The following is an 18890-nucleotide window of genomic DNA, read 5'->3' as shown; positions in this document are numbered from 1 at the left end:
ACTGCTTTTATGCACACGATGGCATCCCCATGATGCTCCCAGAACCGCAGGGGACCTGGAGTTAAGCCCAGTTTGGCCTCTTGGCTGGTTGTCCCCACGGGCAGGCCGGGCGCCCTCCCTGAGCCTTTGTTACATCCTTAGTCCCCAGGCTGCTGGAGAGACAGCCTTTGCTAAACCTTAGGCTGCCGGCTTCATAGTTCACGCCTCGCCTCGGGGAGTTCACGCCTCGCCTCGGGGAGTCCACGCTGACTGAGGTGTGTAAAGTGACAGGAGGCGTGTCTGAAGAGTTGGGCGTTTATTGTCACATCCTGGATTTTCCAGCGAGTGCAGACTTCCGCGTGGTGCGGCCCGGGGCCCACCTCATCAAGGTATGACACTCTCTACTTCGTGCCCACAGGCCATCACTGCCCGCGACTCCATGGCCAAGTCCCTGTACAGCGCCCTGTTCGACTGGATCGTGCTGCGGATCAACCACGCCCTCCTCAACAAGAAAGACATGGAAGAATGTGTCTCGGTGAGAGCCCCCACCCCTGCCTGCTCCACCAGGCAGGGCCGGGGAAGGCCGCGTGCTCAGTGTCGCACAGCCTCGGCAGATGGCCTGCGATGTCGGGAACCGAGGCGGCTCTGGGTGGTATCGGGTGAGAGGCAGGTTTCTCCGAGGGGCAGGCCCAAGGAACCCGATGGGGTGCAGTCCAGAGGGCCCAGTGCGCCACGAACACACGGGGCCCCTTGTGCGCATGTTACGGATTCCAAGGCAGCGACAGCAGAGCGTCCGGCCGAGCACAGAGCCCTCGCAGCCAAACAGGGCGCTTCACGGGAGGATGCACCAGTAATAACCGTTTTCTCTGTCTTCCCAGTGCTTGTCCATCGGGGTCCTCGACATATTCGGATTTGAAGACTTCGAGAGGAACAGCTTTGAACAGTTCTGCATCAACTATGCCAACGAGCAGCTTCAGTATTATTTCAACCAGCACATTTTCAAACTGGAACAGGTAAGGAAAGGCCGTCTTGTTGCCTGTGCAGCCCAAGGCGGGGACAGAAGGAGCCAGAGCCGGGATCTCCCTCGGGGCCCAGTTTGTGGAGGAACCAGCCCTGGGATTTTTCTCTGCAAAAGAGAAAGTGTGGGAAAATCCTGCCCAGCCTTGGATGAGGCAGACCTTGGGGATATTTTTGTCTATGGGGCAATTTTGCACCATCCCTCGGCTCAGATGCGAAAATCCATTCAATGGGAGAGCAGTGCAGTGGCCCTGGAAGGATCTGCTTTGGTCAAGAATATTGTCAGTCTGGCTTACCTGTCTCTTCCCTACCAAACACTCAGCCGTCTTTACCCATGTATTTATCCTTTACACAGATGATTCTGGCGGGGGGCTGGGGGGGGTGGGAATGATGGGTTTACATAAATATCTAGCTGATTTTACTGTTACACTTTCTTTCTGGCTGTTGAGCACTCGAAATATGGCTGGTCCAAATTGAGGCGTGTGGCAAGAGTGAAACACTGCCAATTGCACACACGTAGTGCGGAAGAAAAAGATTATCAACACAAAACGCCTCATCAATATCTTTTACATTGCTTACACGTGGACAGGATCGTAGTTTGGATATATTGGGTCTAAATGAAGTGTATTCTTTTTTTTTTTTTTAATTGTTTTTTTCAACGTTTTTTATTTATTTTTGGGACAGAGAGAGACAGAGCATGACCGGGGGAGGGGCAGAGAGAGAGGGAGACACAGAATCGGAAGCAGGCTCCAGGCTCCGAGCCATCAGCCCAGAGCCTGACGCGGGGCTCGAACTCACGGACCGCGAGATCGTGACCTGGCTGAAGTCGGACGCTTAACCGACTGCGCCACCCAGGCGCCCCTAAATGAAGTGTATTCTTAAAGTTAACTTCACCAGTTTCTTTTTACATTTTTTTTTATTTTATTTTTTTTAATGTTTATTTATTTTTGAGAGAGAGAGACAGAGAGCAAGGAAGGGGCAGAGAGCGGGAGACACAGAATCCGAAGCAGGCCCTCCAGGCCCTGAGCTGTCAGCCCAGAGCCCAAAGCGGGGCTCAAACCCACAAACTGTGAGATCATGACCTGAGCTAAAGTCGGACACTTAACCGACTGAGCCACCCAGGCTCCCCTTACGTTTTTAACTGTGATTATAAGAAAATTTGAAGTTAACGTAGGTCACTCGCATTATTGGACATTGCAGTTCCACAGCAGAGGCCAGCAAATGGTAACTCACAGGTCGAATCCGGCCCCACGGCCAGTTGTTGTAAATAAACCTTTATTGGCACATGGCCACACCCACTTGGCTACGTATCACCTGGGGCCTCTTTGACATTGTAACAGCAGAATCGTGACCGACCCCGTCTAGCTCATAAAGCTTAACACGTTACCACGGCCCTTTACAGAGAAAGTTCACTGACCCCCCTGGGACGTTTTAAGTGCAGTCTTAAGCATCTTGTGTGATGAATGTTTAAACACGTGCATTCTTGTTTCCTGTTACTAGTGCTTTTGCAATAACTAATAGATCTCCATTGCTGTCTTAACGTGTATTGTGTTATTTACATGTGTATGTGTAAATAGGTACACGCATACGTAAGTATGTGTATATACAACGTGTACTATGTAAACACGCACGTAGCCATGAGATAGTGACATTCTCAGCTAACCGCCGAACCCCGCAGGAGGAATACCAGAGCGAAGGGATCTCATGGCACAACATTGACTATACGGATAACGTCGGCTGCATCCATCTGATCAGCAAGAAACCCACCGGGCTCTTCTATCTGCTGGATGAAGAGAGCAAGTAAGTGTCCACGGCCCGGTGCCCGCACAGAGCTGGTTCCCGAGCCCCTGGAGCCTCACCCTGAATCCACACCGTCCCCGAGAACTTCTGAGTTCGTCCGACTCACTTAACCACAAATCCTGACCTATCCATGCACGTAGCAATCATCACAGAAATGTTAACACGTGCAGTGGCTGAGCTCTGAAACACACCCGCATCTGGGAGTTCTTAAGAAAGGGACCTGGTGGGGCGCCTGGGTGGCGCAGTCGGTTAAGCGTCCGACTTCAGCCGGGTCACGATCTCGCGGTCTGTGAGTTCGAGCCCCGCGTCGGGCCCTGGGCTGATGGCTCGGAGCCTGGAGCCTGTTTCCGATTCTGTGTCTCCCTCTCTCTCTGCCCCTCCCCCGTTCGTGCTCTGTCTCTCTCTGTCCCAAAAATAAATAAAAAACGTTGAAAAAAAATTAAAAAAAAAAAAAAAAGAAAGGGACCTGGGGCCCGAGTCTAGAAACTGGGCTCCAGGGTGATGCATCCTCGCAAACGGCAGTGCACGGAATCCAGGGCCCAGGTGCTGGATTTACCGCTAAGCCTGGCACCCCCTCGTCCATGGGACACAGTGAATGCTGGAAACTTTGTTTGTAAAGTGCCTCCCGCTTGGTCACCTAGCTGGAGTCCCCAAAATTCACTCACCGAATTCGCTTCCTGCAGCTCCTGTAATGAAACATACTCTCTCCCAGTCCCGGAGGCCAGAAGTGCAAAATCAGCATCAGTGGGCCGAAATCAAGGTGGCGGCAGGGCTGTGCTCCTTCCAGACCTTCTAGGGGAGGATCCTTCCTCACCTCTCCCAGCTTCCGGGGGCCCCAGGCATTCCTTGGCTCGCGGCCGCATCACCCCGATCTCTGCCTCTGCGGTCACGGCACCCTCTCTTCTGTCTTTGTCTCGTCTCCTCTTCTTAGAAAGATTCCAGGGGCTCGGTGGAGCATCTGACTCTTGGTTTTGGGTTGTGAGTTTGAGCCCCGACTCTCTTACTCTGCACTCGACAGCGCAGGACCGGCTTGGGATTCTCTCTCCCTCTCTTTTCGCTCCTCCCCCACTTTTGCTCTTTCTCTCCCAAAATAAATAAATAAACTATTTTTTTAATGTTTATTTTTGAGAGAGAGAGACAGATTGTAAGCAGATGAGGGGCAGAGAGCGAGAGGGACAGAGACACAGAACCCGAAGCAGGCTCCAGGCTCCAAGCTGTCAGCGCAGAGCCCGACGCGGGGCTCGAACTCACGAACCGTGAGATCGTGACCTGAGCCCAAGTCAGAGGCTTAACCGACTGAGCTACCCAGATGCCCCATAAATAAACTTTTAAATAAATAAATGTTCCAATCCACCACCCTAAAGACCTCATCTGAATTACTAATTATATTCATAAAGACCCTGTTTCTGAATAAAGTCACTTTCCCAGGCTCCAAGGGTCAGGATGCGGACACATCTTTCTGTCACCAACTTCTTATCAACCACTTGTCTGCTTCTGAAGCCCCTGCGGGGCTCGGTTGAATCAGGCTCACCTCCTGCCTCAGACCAAGTCCCCATCTGGGACAGGGGACAGACACCTCCATTCACAACTGGGGTCCAGGGAGAGAATGTTTAGCTGAAAGGAGAGGCAGGGTGCTAGGAAGGGCTAAATCGTCACTCCCGGGAAACCCAGAGCTGGATCTGGATGTGAGGCAGGGCTGGGCTGAGCAGGGTCCGATCTGTCTTTGTTTAAAATCTTGCTGTTTTTGTTCATCGTGGATTTTTTTTTTTTTTTTTTGCATTGATTGGGATTTTCTAAAATAGCACGGGAAACCGGTATTTTTTTTTTTTTAATTTTTAATGTTTATTTCTGAGAGAGACAGAGTGTGAGCAGGGGAGGGGCAGAGAGAGAGGGAGAGGGAGACACAGAATCCCAAGCAGGCCCCAGGCTCCCAGCCGTCAGCGCAGAGCCCGACGCGGGGCTCGAACTCACGGACCACGAGATCATGACCTGAGCTGAAGTCGGACACTTAGCCGACTGAGCCACCCAGGCGCCCCAAAACTGGTATTTTTGTTTTTTCACCTGGGTGAGCAGGTTCCTCACTCCATACCCTTTCACCGGCCCTGGAAACCGTGTGCTTCATAGCCGTAGACCCTCTCCCTCCACCACCCCGCCCCCATTAAGTCATGGAGTCCGGCATTGGGAGTCAGGCACGTTCAGCCTGCGTTTGCGATGCAGCTGGGCAGCGGCAGGGTGGGCCAAAGCCAGCTGCAGCATTTCCTCCCTGGGGGGCAGAAATAGCCAGCTACAACACGTCCCTCATCCTGCCCTCCCTGCCCCCTCCCTGTGGCACCCTCATCTCCCAGCCCCTCCCTATGACAGGGGAGCGCGGGCAAGACCCCCTCCACAACACAGCATCCAGGTACAGACAGATCTGAGACCAGAAGTCCCATCCTGGGATTATGCCTGGGAGCCGCCCGCGGTGAGGCCCGCGTCCCAGTCTTGCCTGCGCCGAATGTTCCCGTGGGCCACCAGGGCCCTGGCCTCACCCACAGAGGGCCCATGAGAGATGCAGAGCCGGCGATCGCCGCTATTCCTGCAGCTAAAAGCTCCCAATCCTCCTCCCAGCTTTCCCCATGCCACGAGCCAGACGCTGCTGGCCAAGTTCAAACAGCAGCATGAAGACAACAGGTACTTCCTTGGCACCCCCGTCATGGAGCCGGCGTTCATCATTCAGCACTTTGCGGGGAAAGTGAAATACCAGATCAAGGTACGCGTCTGTCCGTTGCCGTGACCACTCCGGTCCTTCTCTGCCGGGGAGGCGGGACAGGGACAGGGGGATGCCCTGGAGGCCCCTTACCTCCTGGCGTCTGCTCAGTCCATCCCCTTGATCAGATTGTGCGGAGCGAGGGTCCAGGACCCTCAGACCCAGCCCCAAATCCCTGGCTCTTACCATCAAAGGCCCTGGGGACAGGACCCGCCTGTGTGTTGTGGAGATGGGCCCCGCCCCACCAGGCCCCCAGGACCTTGGTGGTCACAGGCGAGTGACCACCCACCTCCTTCCCCCACCAGGACTTCCGGGAAAAGAACATGGACTACATGCGGCCGGACATCGTGGCCCTCCTGCGGGGCAGCGACAGCTCCTACGTGCGGGAGCTCATCGGCATGGACCCCGTGGCCGTGTTCCGCTGGGCTGTGCTCCGGGCCGCCATCCGGGCCATGGCCGTGCTCCGGGAGGCCGGGCGCCTGCGGGCCGAGAGGGCGGAGAAGGCCGCAGGTAGGAGGGGCCCACGTGTCGCCGGCGAGAGGGGGACCCTCAGTCCATTTTAACATGTACAGTTGTGTGTCTTTTGGCACATTCACCGTGTCGTGTGGCCACCACCACCTCCGCGTTGCTCCGGAGCTCTGATCGTCCCAAACAGAAATTCCGCACCGGGGTGTGTAGTTCATTCCCACCATCCTCTCAAGGCAGGAAGTCACGTTCCTGTCCTTCTGTAGGGACAACCCAAGGCCCAGAACAGCTGAGTGGCCCCCCCAGGGAGCTCGGCCCCAGATCCCAGCCACGGGGTTCCATTTGACAGAGGGCCTTGATTAGAAGGAGGATCGAGAAGATCGAGCCTTTATGAGAAGTAGGAATAGGGGCCCCTGGGTGGCTCAGTGGGTCGAGCGTCCGACTTCGGCTCAGGCCACGATCTCGCGGTCCATGAGTTCGAGCCCCGCGTCGGGCTCATTGCTGTCTATTCCCCTCCCTCCCTTCCCCTCTCTGGCTTGCACCCTCTCAAAAATAAGTAAAACATATTTTTTTTAGAAAGGGACTAAATAGTGCTGTTTGGGGGAAATCAAACACTTCATAGTTCCCTGCTCTGCCCAAATTTGAGGGACTACTTTTGTTTTGGGTTTTTTTTTTTAAGATTTTATTTTTAAGTAATCACTACGCCCAGCGTGGGGCTCAAACTCAGAACCCCACGATCAAGAGTTGCACACCCGACTGACTGAGTCAGCCCGGCACCCATGTTTTGGGGTTTTTGTTTGTTTGTTTGTTTGTTTGTTTTTTAATGAGTTAAGTCGGGATCAAAGCCTTTGTGAAAAAGACAAAGGCCTTCAAGTCCCCAGGCAACCCCCGCCTCCATCTCCCTCTGCTCTGTGTCCCCAGCAGGTCTGGGCAGCCCGGGCACCCACAGTCACCTGGGAGAGCAGCAGAGAGGACCCGGCACCCCGTCGGAAAAACTGTACCGGTGAGCGAGACCTTGATTTGTCCAAACCGAAGCTAGTATGTGGTGGCAGTCATTGTTTCAAACAATGCCAGAAACCCTACACCCTGAACCCAGGTTGGGGTTGACCTGGATAAGGAACTCAACAGCCACGTGAATCAAAAAGGACCCAGAAACAAATGGCATCTGGTTGCCGCTTTTCTGCACACAGAAAGACGGGCCTCCATGCATCAGCTGCTTTCGGGAGATGTTGCGCGGCTCACTTTACAAAGGATTCTTTTCACGGCCGGTCATGGCCATTGGCGGGTGGGGCCGAGAAGCTGCTGGTTGCACCGAGCAACGGGCTTGATTGAAGAGCACATCCTGCCCTAGGCTGGCCGGGGTGTCCTGAAAGAGATATGCTGAGTTACTTCATGTGCCATCAGAAACACAGTATGCGTCATTGCACGCAAGACGATGAGGGTATTTTGTGGCCACGGGCCTCCCACACACCCCAGTTTGTACTGAATGTAGAAGTGAGCAGCGTGTACTCTCAGGAAGGTGGGGTTAAAAAAAAAAAATAGGCCACACTGGACAGACATCCAAGGCAATGACAAAGCCAGGGGAGGGACACTTCTGGTGTCTTGAGAGAGCCAGGCAGGCTGTACTGAGAAGGGACCAGTTGAGCCAGACGAGGCAGGCAGGGTGTGCTGGCAGGTGCGGGCGGCACATGCAAAGGCCCTGCGGCAGCCAAGTTCCCAACCTCTTTCTCAACACTCACAAATACCCAAGGAGCAGGCCAGTAAATATTGAAACTTGAAAAGATCATTTTATGTTTGAGCCCTTCACAACAAAAACCTCTTCAAGAGATTCATAACAACGTACGCGTTGGAGGTGGAACTAGCTACCGAGGCAAGTGACCCTAAGTCATTTGTCTGAAAGCACAGCGTGTCCTTTTCCTGATTTTACGAGGTACATTTTTAAATCCGCTTTTTTCACCCAAAAGGGGGCAAGAGAAAAACGAACACCTCTCTTTATTTGCTTGTGTGTTTTCCCCCCACCACAAAGACCGAACGTGGCCCCTGACCCGCATCCGCTGAAGTGACGCCAGTCTCCCCAGGGCCTGGCCCCTAGGCTGCGGGTCCCCACTCCAGGAACGCGTTTAGTTTACACAGATTCGATATTAACGCTTTTGAGGACACATCATTGCTTTCTATGAAAGCAAGAAGTAAGGAGAAGCAAGGGCCTTCGAACCCGAGACCAGGAAGGCACACAGAGGAGCCGCCGTCCCCAGGCGCTCACAGCGTGGTGTCCAGGGCCAGGAGTGGGAATCCGCAGGCTAGGGGGTGCCGGGGCCTGCTGGGGGCACTCTAGCCAGATTTAGCGGGGTCGGGAAGCAGGGAGGGGAGCGTGGGTTGAAGCCATAGGCCTTGTCCAGAGCTCTGGGCGCTGCGCTGACCGCTCAGGGGGTGGAGGTGAAATGTGACCCCTCTGTTGTCTTTGCTCTGTGCCTCCCTGGAGGGCGAGGGAGCAGAGGTAAGTGTGGCTGTCCAGGCCCTAGGCATGGTGCATGGAACACAGACGGGACTGCCGATCGGGGTCTTTCCAGGCCAACTGCCCAGAGCTTAAACATGTATTTGAAATAACTGGAATGAGGAATTTTTAGAAAGAAACAAAACAAAACCAGAACCTCCCGACTCCTCCCACAGTCACCGGCACCTCGTTCCCAGAAACCCCATGAGGACGTTTGTCATCTAGACATCCTTCATGAATCCTCACTTTCAGAGCATCTGATTTTCATCTCTGATTCATTCTTGTTCTCACGCGTTGGTGCCGAAGTGTGGGCCCGGAACATACACTCCGCCCTGAACCCCCAGGAATTGAACAAAAGGAAGTGAATGAGATTGACTTCTTTGGGGCAAAGATCTCCTTCAACTAGGGTTTCCCACCCTCACCACTGGGCCGGGCCACTCTCTGTGGTGGGACCGTCCCTTGTACTGGAGGGGGTCGAGCAGCATCCTGGCCAGATGCCAGGGGCACCCCCACCCCCCGCCCCAAATCATGACAACCATAAATGTCTCCATAAATGTCAACCATTTATGTCTCCAAAACATAAATGCCTTGCCCGGAGAGTAGCATCTCAAGCCGCTGGTGGAGAACCACCGTGAGAATCCTGGTCCGCTCCTCCTGAGGCTTTTCTTGCAGCCGACACGGAGGTTGACGTGTGGCCACAGAATCATCAAGAAAATCCGAGGGGCTACCTCCCACTGGCACCCTCTGGTCCTTTCTTTTCAGTAGCCCCTGATGCCTTGTCACAGATTCCAGAAGCCTGTTCTACGTGAGGCCTTTTTCAGTGGTCTGAGCCGCCAGGTTGCAAAACCCATTCTGCCTGGAGCGACCCTGGCCCTCCCAGAGAAGGGGGAGCCACTCTTGGCCGAACCCCGCCCCCCCTCCCCAGTGCAGGATGGAGAGACAGTGGCGCACACGCTCGCCAGCTGCATGTTTCGGCTCCAGTGGCCTGGGGAGGGTCCCGACCGTGCTGGGGACCCCAAGGTGGCGGGCCTGCTGCTCTAACTTGGTCTTCTCCCTGTCACTGCGCCCCTCCCCCTCCCCACTCTCAGCGATTTGCATGACCAAATCATCAAGACCATCAAAGGATTGCCCTGGCAGGGTGAGGACCCCCGTAGGCTTCTCCAGTCCCTCAGTCGGCTCCAGAAACCCCGCACCTTCATCCTGTGAGTCCCCCCCCCCCAAGGCTGCGGCGCCTCCCTCCCTGTCCCCCTGACCCCGCAACAAGTGCAACGGCCACCCCCCCTCGCTCCCAGGACCCCCGGCCTGCGGGCTGCCCGTAATGCTGAGTCGGCCGCTGCCAATGTGACGTCTCGTGGCTCCGTGCATACACCAGCCTTTGCTCAATGGCGCTCGTAACACGCCTGCCCCAGCGTCTGCCTGTGCCCCTAGCCCTTGCCAGCTCCCGGCGCAGCCTTGCAGGAACGCCCCTCCCACAAAGCATCTCTTGTTCTGCCCCCAGGCGTGCAGAGAGCAGGCCTCGTCTTTCCCCACCTCTTGCCACCGTGCGCTTGTAAAAAAGCTGTCAAAAGCGGAGCCTCCGTGGCCCTGCTCTGTGTGGACAGCAGTGCGACGTGGTAGGAAGGGCCCAGAAGCCACACAAACTAGGTTTGGACGCGGTCTCGCTCTGGCTAACCCGCCATGTGGCCTGAGTGCTCTGAGCTCTCGGCCTCTGTGTACAAAGCAAGGGTCACGACTCTCAGAGCACCTGGCGGGCGGCCGCCTCGGTTGGTGGGACGCCCGTGGCCGCTCCGGGCCCGAGCCGGCGGAGAGCAGAGCTTGTGCCCGCATGGGCACCAGTTTTCAAATTCGTTTTCATTCCTGGGGATCGAGGTCGCACCTGACGCACAGCGAAGCTCACAGCCAAGCGTCTTGCTGATCTGTGGGGCACCCACTCCTCGGCTGCTTTCCAAAGCTAGCCGCCCCGCAAGTTATAAAAAACTTTTCTTTCGCCTGCAAGGTTTCCGTAAAGTGTCTGAGAATGAGGGGCCTACCGTACCCCTTCCCTTGCCCCCAAAGATTGGCTTTTGTTTTTTTCCTTCCCACCATTGTGAGCCTGAAAAGCGCTCCTACCCAAATCCCGCTGCAGTTCTTTGCAGGGCAGACACACACCCCCTCCCCCCCCCCCCCCCCCCCCCCCCCGCTCCGCTTGCCAGGGGGTCCCAAAGAGGCTCTGTGGGCCTACTTGGCATTTCCCAACGTGTAGCGAATAAAGCCAGGACGCCCGGCCGGCGTCAGAACCGCGCAGGGTCCCTCAAAGCTCCGTTTGGGGCATTGTTTGAGATCTGTAGCTGGCCCCGTACACAGATGCACGTTCTGCCCTACCGATCACCAGCGGCCCCTCTTGCCCCCCGGACATCTGAGTGGACCCAGGCTAGGTGCCCCTGCCGCTTCGGGGGCCGCCGCTGGCCCGGTAAAGTTCACGTCCAGCTACAGAAGCACCCCACACGTGCGCAGGGAGGGCCCGCCGGGGCTTCGGTGGGGGGGGGGGGGGGGGGGAGGGGGCGCCTCGTTGCACTTGTGCCTCCCGACTGTGCTTTCTCTGCTCTCACTCCGCTCCCTCTAACCCGCAAGGCGTGGCTTGCTGAACTAACCCAAACCTATGGACACCGTGTTCCCTCTGTTCACAAAACCATTTTTAATATTTTGACAGGAAAAGTAAAGGTATCAAACAAAAGCAGCTCATTCCAAAGGTAAACGTTCGCGACACCGTCCGAGGCCACCTCCTTGCTTTTGCCTGTCTTGAGAGCGCCTGGCTCAACTTGCCTTCCGGAAAATGGGAGGAAGATGGGAGGGGGAGAGGGGGAGGAGGCACTTTTAACTTCTCCAGCTCTGTAGTCCCTTCCTCTTCCCCCCATCACCCCCTGCCCCCCGCTCCCCTCCAAAAATAAGTGCTCGCGTGGAAATGATTTGGAGCTGCCTTTGGGCTTCCCGGAAGCAGGGCGCGTGATGGGGATAGGCTATTTGCAGAAGCGTGTGGAGGGGAGAAGCAGGCTGGGGCGGGGGAACTGAGCGAGGAGGTGGGCTCAGCCTCATCCCACAGGAGCCTAGGGGCGTGAACAGCACCACAGAGCTTTTCCTGCCCAGAGGCAATGGGACCCTTCTGTCCTACCCCCACTTTGGGGGTCTTCAGCTACCAGCCACCTCCGGAGGGCGGGACAGGGTGCAGCACCTTCCTGGCCTGTCTGGGAGAGGATGCCCTTCAGCCAGGGAAGCCCCACCAGGAAGGGGGCAACCGTGCGTTGCCAGCAGCCAAGACCCCAGTAGCCGGCCTTGGCCAGAGTACGTCCAGCCTCTGCCTAGTCTCCACACACGGTGTGCGGACGGATCAGGAAGTCTGCAAAAGTGAGAAAAACCCCTCAGTGCATCCAGCGGATGGGACGGTGCTATTCCTCTTGTCAGCTGCTACTAAGTGTTGGCATACATGGTGGGGGGACCAGACCAGCCGGATAAGCTCCTGCGGAAGTGCAGGAGACTTGGCGGTCCTGGAGCTCGACAGGAGGGAGGTGGCACGCTGGAGCCCTTGGCTTCTGGGCACTCAGGCTGCCAAAGAGGCTGTAATCAGTCCTTCCAGAGCCGGTAAAGCCCAGGTTCGGCCCCAGGGCGGTCCCCGCCTCCCGCCAGGCCCACCATCCCCTACCCTCCAGCAGCCCTGTCCCGAGACTGATCCCAAGAACTGCCCCCCGCCCCCGGAACACAGTCCTGGCTCTGGGGCATCTACGATGCCTCCCAGTGCCCACTGGGACCCCAGGAGGGCAGGTCAGACCCCCATGTGTCTGTCCTAGAACCTGCTGGACTCCAAGTCACTGAAGCTCATCATCAGCATGACGCTGCACGATCGCACCACCAAGTCCCTGCTGCACCTACACAAGAAAAAGAAACCGCCGAGCATCAGCGCCCAGTTCCAGGTGGGCAGCCTAGAGAGGCCAGAGGTGACGCTAGACCCAACCTGATGCGCCCGTGACTTGGCCACGACAGACCCAACAAATTATTACCCTAGGGCTTCCTGGCCTCAGCATTGTTTGACATTTGGGGCTGCATCATTCTCCACGGTGGGGGTCATCCTGTGCATTCTGGGATGCACAGTAGCATCTTCCAGTTGTGGCAGCCAAAAATGTTCCCAGTCATGGCCATGTGCTCTGGAGGTGAGGCAGAATCACCCGTTTTGAACCACTGAGTTAAAATAACGGATTAACGTGTTATGATGTTATGTCATGTTTCCCTTTTCTCCTTGGCTGCCAGGAAGCTCAGAGGCATTTTTTTTTTTTTTAAGGGAGCTCAATGGCTGCCACTAACCCTCACCATTAGCTTTTTTGTCCCTTTCCTCTTTTTCATTCTGAGTCTTTTGTGCCCACCTTGGCCTTTGTGGCAAATTACCTCACCTGGAAGCTCCTGAAAATCCTTTTTGTAAATAGCAGGCCAAAGACCAAAGTCACTGTATCTGTGTTTCTTTCTGAAGCTGTCTAGCATTTTAAATACCCAGAAGTTTGGTCCCACTCCCCCTAACACTCCTGCTGAGACAAAGAGCTAGGAGACCCTGGGAAGATGACAGCTGTCAACTCTGGGGACCCTACCGCTCTCTTGGGGCTCCCAGAGGTAGCTCAGCCTCTAGTGAGAATGTCCATCTACAACCTCCCATGTCCTGCATCACTACTGATGCCAGCAAGTGACCTGGGTCCCCTCCCACTGAGCAGCGTGCCTCTTGGGGGTGGGGGTGGGGGGTCCCAGCTCAAGACCTTCTCCCTCTTTCCCCAGACGTCCCTTAACAAGCTCCTGGAGACACTGGGGAAGGCGGAGCCCTTCTTTATCCGCTGCATCCGCTCTAATGCCGAGAAGGTGAGTAGCTCCAGTGTCTTGGGGAAGTGAAGGCCAAGGTCTGGTGGCTCAGCGGGGGGTATTCCTGTGTTGCCATGGGGGCCATGAAAAGCCTCAAGGAACCAAGTGTTCAGCCAGGTTCCAGGAACGGTAAATAGCCTGCCGAGGGCAGCCAGGTGGCCAACCAACAGCAGCGACATCGTCTGGAACATGGAGGGGCCCCAGAGGTTTGCTCAAGAAGGGACAGGTCAAGCGTGTCAGTACATCCCCGGATCAGCCAGTGCAGAAAATGTAGCAGAAGGGAGAGGGTGAGATCACATGGCAGGAGCATAGAGGCTGCTGTTCATTTGATCTGAAAGCTTCTGGAAAGACTCAGTGGAACACCACTGGGGGCCCTAGTAGTGGGCTCAGCCCTCACTGCCAGGCTTCCTTTGCCCCAGGGGTCCGCTGGCCATTCTGCCCCCTTGGGAGCGTGGCTGGGGGCTGTTCAGGATCTGGACCTACCCCCTTTGTCTCTACTCTTCCCATTTCCCTGGCTCTCCCCTGCTCCTGGGACCGTCCTCTTCTGGGCCTTTACCTGGCTGCTCCCCGCCCTCCTCCTCCTGCCTGTTCCCTCCTCAGGACCTGGCCCAGGGCCCCCTCTCCCGTTGGACACTTCCCAGGGGGGCCCAGGCAGTGTCTGCCCCATTCACATATGCGCCTGGCTCCCACCTCCAGACCTTATTCCCCTCTTGGCCAAATCCTTAGTGTTTACCCCAGGGCCTGGCACAGAGTACGAGCTCAACACAGGTTTTGATTGGAGTCCTTAAGAAATAACTCTTCGCAGCAAATTATCCTAAATTGAGCAGTGAGAAATGGCATCTGTCTCCCAGACACCAGGGAATAGAGCAGCTCAGATGCCAGATTTTCCAGAAGAGATGAATACCTTAAGCACCAGTGCTGAGCAGCCCCAGCTCTTTATTCCAAAAAGAATGTCTGGAACAAGGAAAGATGGGTCCTCCAGGTGCCCGCGGCTGCCGTGCTGGGGACATTCTGACCAGCCGGGGGGGGGGGGGGGGGGGGGGGGCCGTGTGGGCTCCCGGACCATGCTCATGTCCAGAATCCTAGAGGATCTCGTGCCTACAGATCCCCATCCCCGGCTGCCGACGCTTGATTGTCCCGCAGCTGGCACCTGTCCTGATGGCTCATATCCCGTTTCAGAAAGAGCTGTGTTTCGACGACGAGCTGGTGCTACAGCAGCTACGCTACACGGGCATGCTGGAGACAGTGCGGATCCGGAGGTCAGGCTACAGTGCCAAGTACACGTTCCAGGTAAGCCACACACTCGTGGCCGTCGTGACAGGGCAGAGGGCTGGCCACCTCCCTCTTTGAGAGAGAGCGCTTCTCTGGAACACGAGCCCAGGGGGTTACTCTGTGCCAGGGCTTCTCCGCTCCGGCCCTGTTGGCATTTATACCAGTCATTTCAGAGGTCGGGGTGGGGAGAGGGAGCAAGTTTTCTTGGAAGAGGTGGCTGGGCCCAGGCCAAGCCTGGAAGGATACAGAGTTGTAAAGCCAAGCCGGGAAGAGGGAATTACAGGAGCAGATCCCTGCACAGTTCTGCCCTCTGTTGAGCATCTTCGGCGACAGACGCTTTTATACCCATCTCTTTTATTCTGCCAAACCAACAGCAGGCGGTCCTGGCTTCTGTTTTGCCAATGCGGAAACTGAGCCCCGGGAGGTGATGACTTCATAGATGGCTCCCTGGGCTTTTTAGAAACACAAAAGGATCAGAGGTGCCTGGGTGGCTCAGTCGGTTAGACATCCAACTTCAGCTCTGGTCACGATCTCATGGTTTGAGTTCGAGCCCCACATCAGGCTATGTGCTCACAATATGGAGCCTGCTTGGGATTCTCTCTCCTCCTCTCTCTCTGCCCCTTCCCTGCTCTCTCTCAAAAAAAAAAAAAAGAAAGAAAGAAAGAAAGAAAGAAAGAAAGAAAGAAAGAAAGAAAGAAAGAAAGAAAGAAAGAAAACAAAACAAAAGAAACACAAAAGGATCAGAGGTGCCTGGGTGGCTCAGTCAGTTAGACATCAACTTCAGCTCTGCTCATGATCTCATGGTTCATGAGTTCAAGCCCCCCATCAGGTTGTGTGCTCACAGTATGGAGCCTGCTTGGGATTCTCTCTCCTCCTCTCTCTCTGCCCCTTGTCTGCTCGCTCGCTCTCTCTCTCTCTCTCAAAAGAAGAGAAGAGAAAAGAAAAGAAAAGAAAAACACAAAAGGATCAGAAAAGAAAAGAAAAACACAAAAGGATCAGAGGTGCCTGGGTGGCTCAGTCGGTTAGACGTCCGACTTCAGCTCTAGTCATGATCTCATGGTTCATGAGTTCAAGCCCCACACCAGACTATGTGCTCACAATATGGAGCCTGCTTGGGATTCTCTCTCCTCCTCTCTCTCTGCCCCTTCCCTGCTCTCTCTCAAAAACAAAACAAAACAAAAGAAACACAAAAGGATCAGTGGTGCCTGGGTGGCTCAGTCGGTTAGACATCCAACTTCAGCTCTGGTCACGATCTCATGGTTTGAGTTCGAGCCCCACATCAGGCTCCACGCTAATGGTGCAGAGCCTGCTTGGGATTCTCTCCCTCTCTGCCACTTTGCCACGTGCGTTTATGCATGTGCACGCGCTCTCTGTCTCTCTCTCTCTCTCAAGATAAGTAAAGAAGAAAGAACAAGAAGGAAAAAAACCCACAAAGGATCATTAGTAACCTCAAGTTGGCAAAGACCAAATTGCTAGAGCAGTTTCTCATCTGCCGTACCACTGACACTGAGGGCCACCAGGTCATTCGCTGCAGGGGCTGCCCTGTGCATTATGGGATGTTGAGCAGCGTCCCTGGGTCTCCACCCACTCGATGTCAGTAACACCCACCACTCCCAAGTTGGGAGAACCCTGGATGTCTCCCGACATCGCCACACGTCCCCGGTGATAAGCTGGCCTAGGTTGAGAACCCCTAGCTCATGCCCTGAACTGGCACCACCTGTATGAGCACTGACGTGAGCCCCGGGCCTGAAGCCAGTGGCACCTGGTCCCCAATCCAGCTGTCCCCATATGGCCTCGGGGACATGGCTCCATCATGGCCTGCCTCCTTTTTCTCATCCTGAGTGGCTCACTCAGGAAGTGGCTGAAAGACCCTGGTGTTCTGTGTGTGTGGCAGTCTTTCCTAAGCTTTAGGCTGCTGCAGAGAGTCCGAGATTTTAGCTTGGTCAGTGCCATTCAGGTCAAACCAGGTCCCGGCTTCGGAAATTTGGGAGTCGCTGGAGCATCATATCCTTGCTGGTGGCGGGAGCACTCAGCAGAGATTCTCTTTTCTTGGCCACAATCCCTCAGGATTTCACAGAGCAGTTCCAGGTGCTGCTGCCCAAGAACGCCCAGCCCTGCAGGGAGGTCATCTCTGCCCTGCTGGAAAAGATGGACATAGACAAGAGGAGCTACCAGATCGGGAAGACCAAGGTCAGGACTCCGGCCCCTCGGGGGGCTTCCAGCATCCACAGGGTCCTCCCACGGCCTGAAAGACAAGGGACTCTGCTGCGGAAGTGTCTTTTTTGGGGACCAGTGCATGTTTCTTCCCAGAAGGCAAAGGGTGCCTCTAAGGGGCGGGGCCCAGGCATCACTCCTGTTTTTCTGCTTCCTCACACATAGCCTAGGGTTACTGCAGGGGACTCAGGGGCCAGTTGCTACCTCTTAATGTCTGGCAGAAGGTCTCATTCCCTTGTGCTCCTTCCAGACGCCATCTCCCACCTCTAGGTACATGCTGGTGGCTTTTTAATGTTGTGGCACCAGCCACTGTCCCCGTCCAACAGCGGTAAGGTCAGCTCCCGTTAGGGCTTCATCTGATGTGAAAAGTCCCCGCACAGTTCCCCAGCAAGGCAATCCTAGAGTTACTACATGACCCAGCAATTCCGTCCGCACGTATGGACCTAAAAGACCTGGAAACAAAGCGTCCCAACAAATCCTCATACACGCGTGTTCACAGGGGCACGAGTCACAATAGCTAGAAGGTAGAAAGAAGCCATCCGTTCATCAGCTGATGAACGGATTCACAACACGCGGGCCACCCATACAATGCAATGTGGTACGGCTCTGATCCAGGTTATGATATGGATGAGCCTTGACAGCATTGTGAGCGAGAGAAGCAGCCAGACACAAAAGCCTGTAGTGTGTGATCCCACGTATTTGAAACATCCAGAACAGGCAAATCCAGAGAAAGCAGATTAGTGGTGGCCAGGGGCTGGGGGGAGAGGGCCAGGGGGATGACCGCTAATGGGTGGAAATGTTCTGGAGCCAGACAGTAACGACGTTTGCACCATTGTCACGAACGTACCAAATGCCTTTGAACTGCGCTGAAATGGTTAGTTTCACATTACGTGAATTCTCTCACCGTATTAAAAAGCTCCCCGTGGTCGGGTCGGTCAGCACGCCAGCTTGGTCTCACGCCCTTCGGGGTGGGCTGTGCAGAGACCTCCCGGGCACGGGGATTCTGGGGGCTGTGCTGACCCCTCCTGTGCCCACCCACCCCCGCCCCCGCCCGCCAGGTTTTCCTGAAGGAGACCGAGCGGCAAGCCCTGCAGGAGACGCTGCACCGGGAGGTCGTGCGGAAGATCCTGCTCCTCCAGAGCTGGTTCCGGATGGTGCTGGAACGCCGCCACTTCCTGCAGATGAGGCAGGCGGCCGTCGCCATCCAGGTACCGGGCGGCCCCCTGCAGGGCTGGGGGTGGGGGCAGTCGGGGGTCCCACGTGCCGGGTCCCTGAATGCCCGCTCCACCCCCAGGCCTGCTGGCGGTCCTACCGTGTCCGCCGGACGCTGGAGAGGACGCAGGCCGCTGTGTACCTCCAGGCTGCGTGGAGGGGCTACTGGCAACGGGTGGCCTACCGGCACCAGAGACAGAGCATCATCCGCCTGCAGAGCCTCTGCCGGGGTCACCTGCAGCGCAAGAGGTGAGCAGAGCCAGGCCCCCCTTCGCCCCCTAGCTCCCCCCAGCCCTGAATGTTCCACCCGCCCGAGAGCTGCCTGAGATGGCTTCTGGCCAGCGGAGCCATCAGGACGTGATTCTAGGCGCAGGGAAGCCGGGAGGGGCTGGCAGGAGTCTAGCCGTCTGGGCACGCGCGGCCCCAGAGAGAGAGATGCTCCAGGGCTGGTGGGCAGCACCTGTAGATGAAGACAGAGGTCACTGTTGGCCAGGCTGGCTCTCCACTGGAGACCACCCCCCCCCCCTTCGCTGCACCTGCCCTCCCTGGGCCCCTTAATGAAACACTTGGCTGCAGAGGTGGAGGGTTCAGGTTGTTAGGACCAGCCCATAGCCGGTTCCCCTTGCCCCATTCTTATACGTGAATCTCAGGCGTCCACCCAGCCAGGGACCCCAAAGGAACTCAGGGATTTCTTAACAGATCCTTCCCACGGTGGGGAGACCCAGGGCAGAGGTGGCCATGACAATAAGGGGCCACCTCCTGTATCCCCCTTTTGTAGCTGAGGAGTTTCCACATTTCCAGAAGCCTCTCCGAGGGCCAGGG

General features: G+C 56.0%; 1 protein-coding gene across 9 annotated transcripts in view; it reads left to right on the top strand.

The window, feature by feature from the left end:
* Positions 1 to 18890, top strand: part of MYO9B (myosin IXB) — a 92553-nt gene that overhangs the window by 59658 nt on the left and 14005 nt on the right. For 5 of the 9 annotated variants that reach the window (XR_009261042.1, XM_058727540.1, XM_058727537.1 and 2 more), the window contains exons 9-22: positions 398 to 514; positions 858 to 992; positions 2675 to 2796; positions 5404 to 5545; positions 5848 to 6052; positions 6929 to 7010; positions 9587 to 9700; positions 11188 to 11227; positions 12320 to 12442; positions 13290 to 13370; positions 14550 to 14660; positions 16710 to 16832; positions 17915 to 18064; positions 18151 to 18317. Coding sequence is in view for 8 of the 9 variants with exons in the window: in XM_058727540.1 (XP_058583523.1) it covers positions 398 to 514; positions 858 to 992; positions 2675 to 2796; positions 5404 to 5545; positions 5848 to 6052; positions 6929 to 7010; positions 9587 to 9700; positions 11188 to 11227; positions 12320 to 12442; positions 13290 to 13370; positions 14550 to 14660; positions 16710 to 16832; positions 17915 to 18064; positions 18151 to 18317 (1712 nt within the window). In the remaining variant the exon portion in view is untranslated. The remainder of the gene's footprint in view (positions 1 to 397; positions 515 to 857; positions 993 to 2674; positions 2797 to 5403; positions 5546 to 5847; positions 6053 to 6928; positions 7011 to 9586; positions 9701 to 11187; positions 11228 to 12319; positions 12443 to 13289; positions 13371 to 14549; positions 14661 to 16709; positions 16833 to 17914; positions 18065 to 18150; positions 18318 to 18890) is intronic. The other 4 variants (XM_058727541.1, XM_058727539.1, XM_058727543.1 and 1 more) reach the window with 3 other exon arrangements.

This window comes from Neofelis nebulosa, chromosome 4 (genome assembly GCF_028018385.1).
Source record: "Neofelis nebulosa isolate mNeoNeb1 chromosome 4, mNeoNeb1.pri, whole genome shotgun sequence".
NCBI lineage: Eukaryota > Metazoa > Chordata > Mammalia > Carnivora > Felidae > Neofelis > Neofelis nebulosa.
Note: the sequence above shows the minus strand (reverse complement) of the source record. Positions and strands in the feature narration are given on the sequence as shown.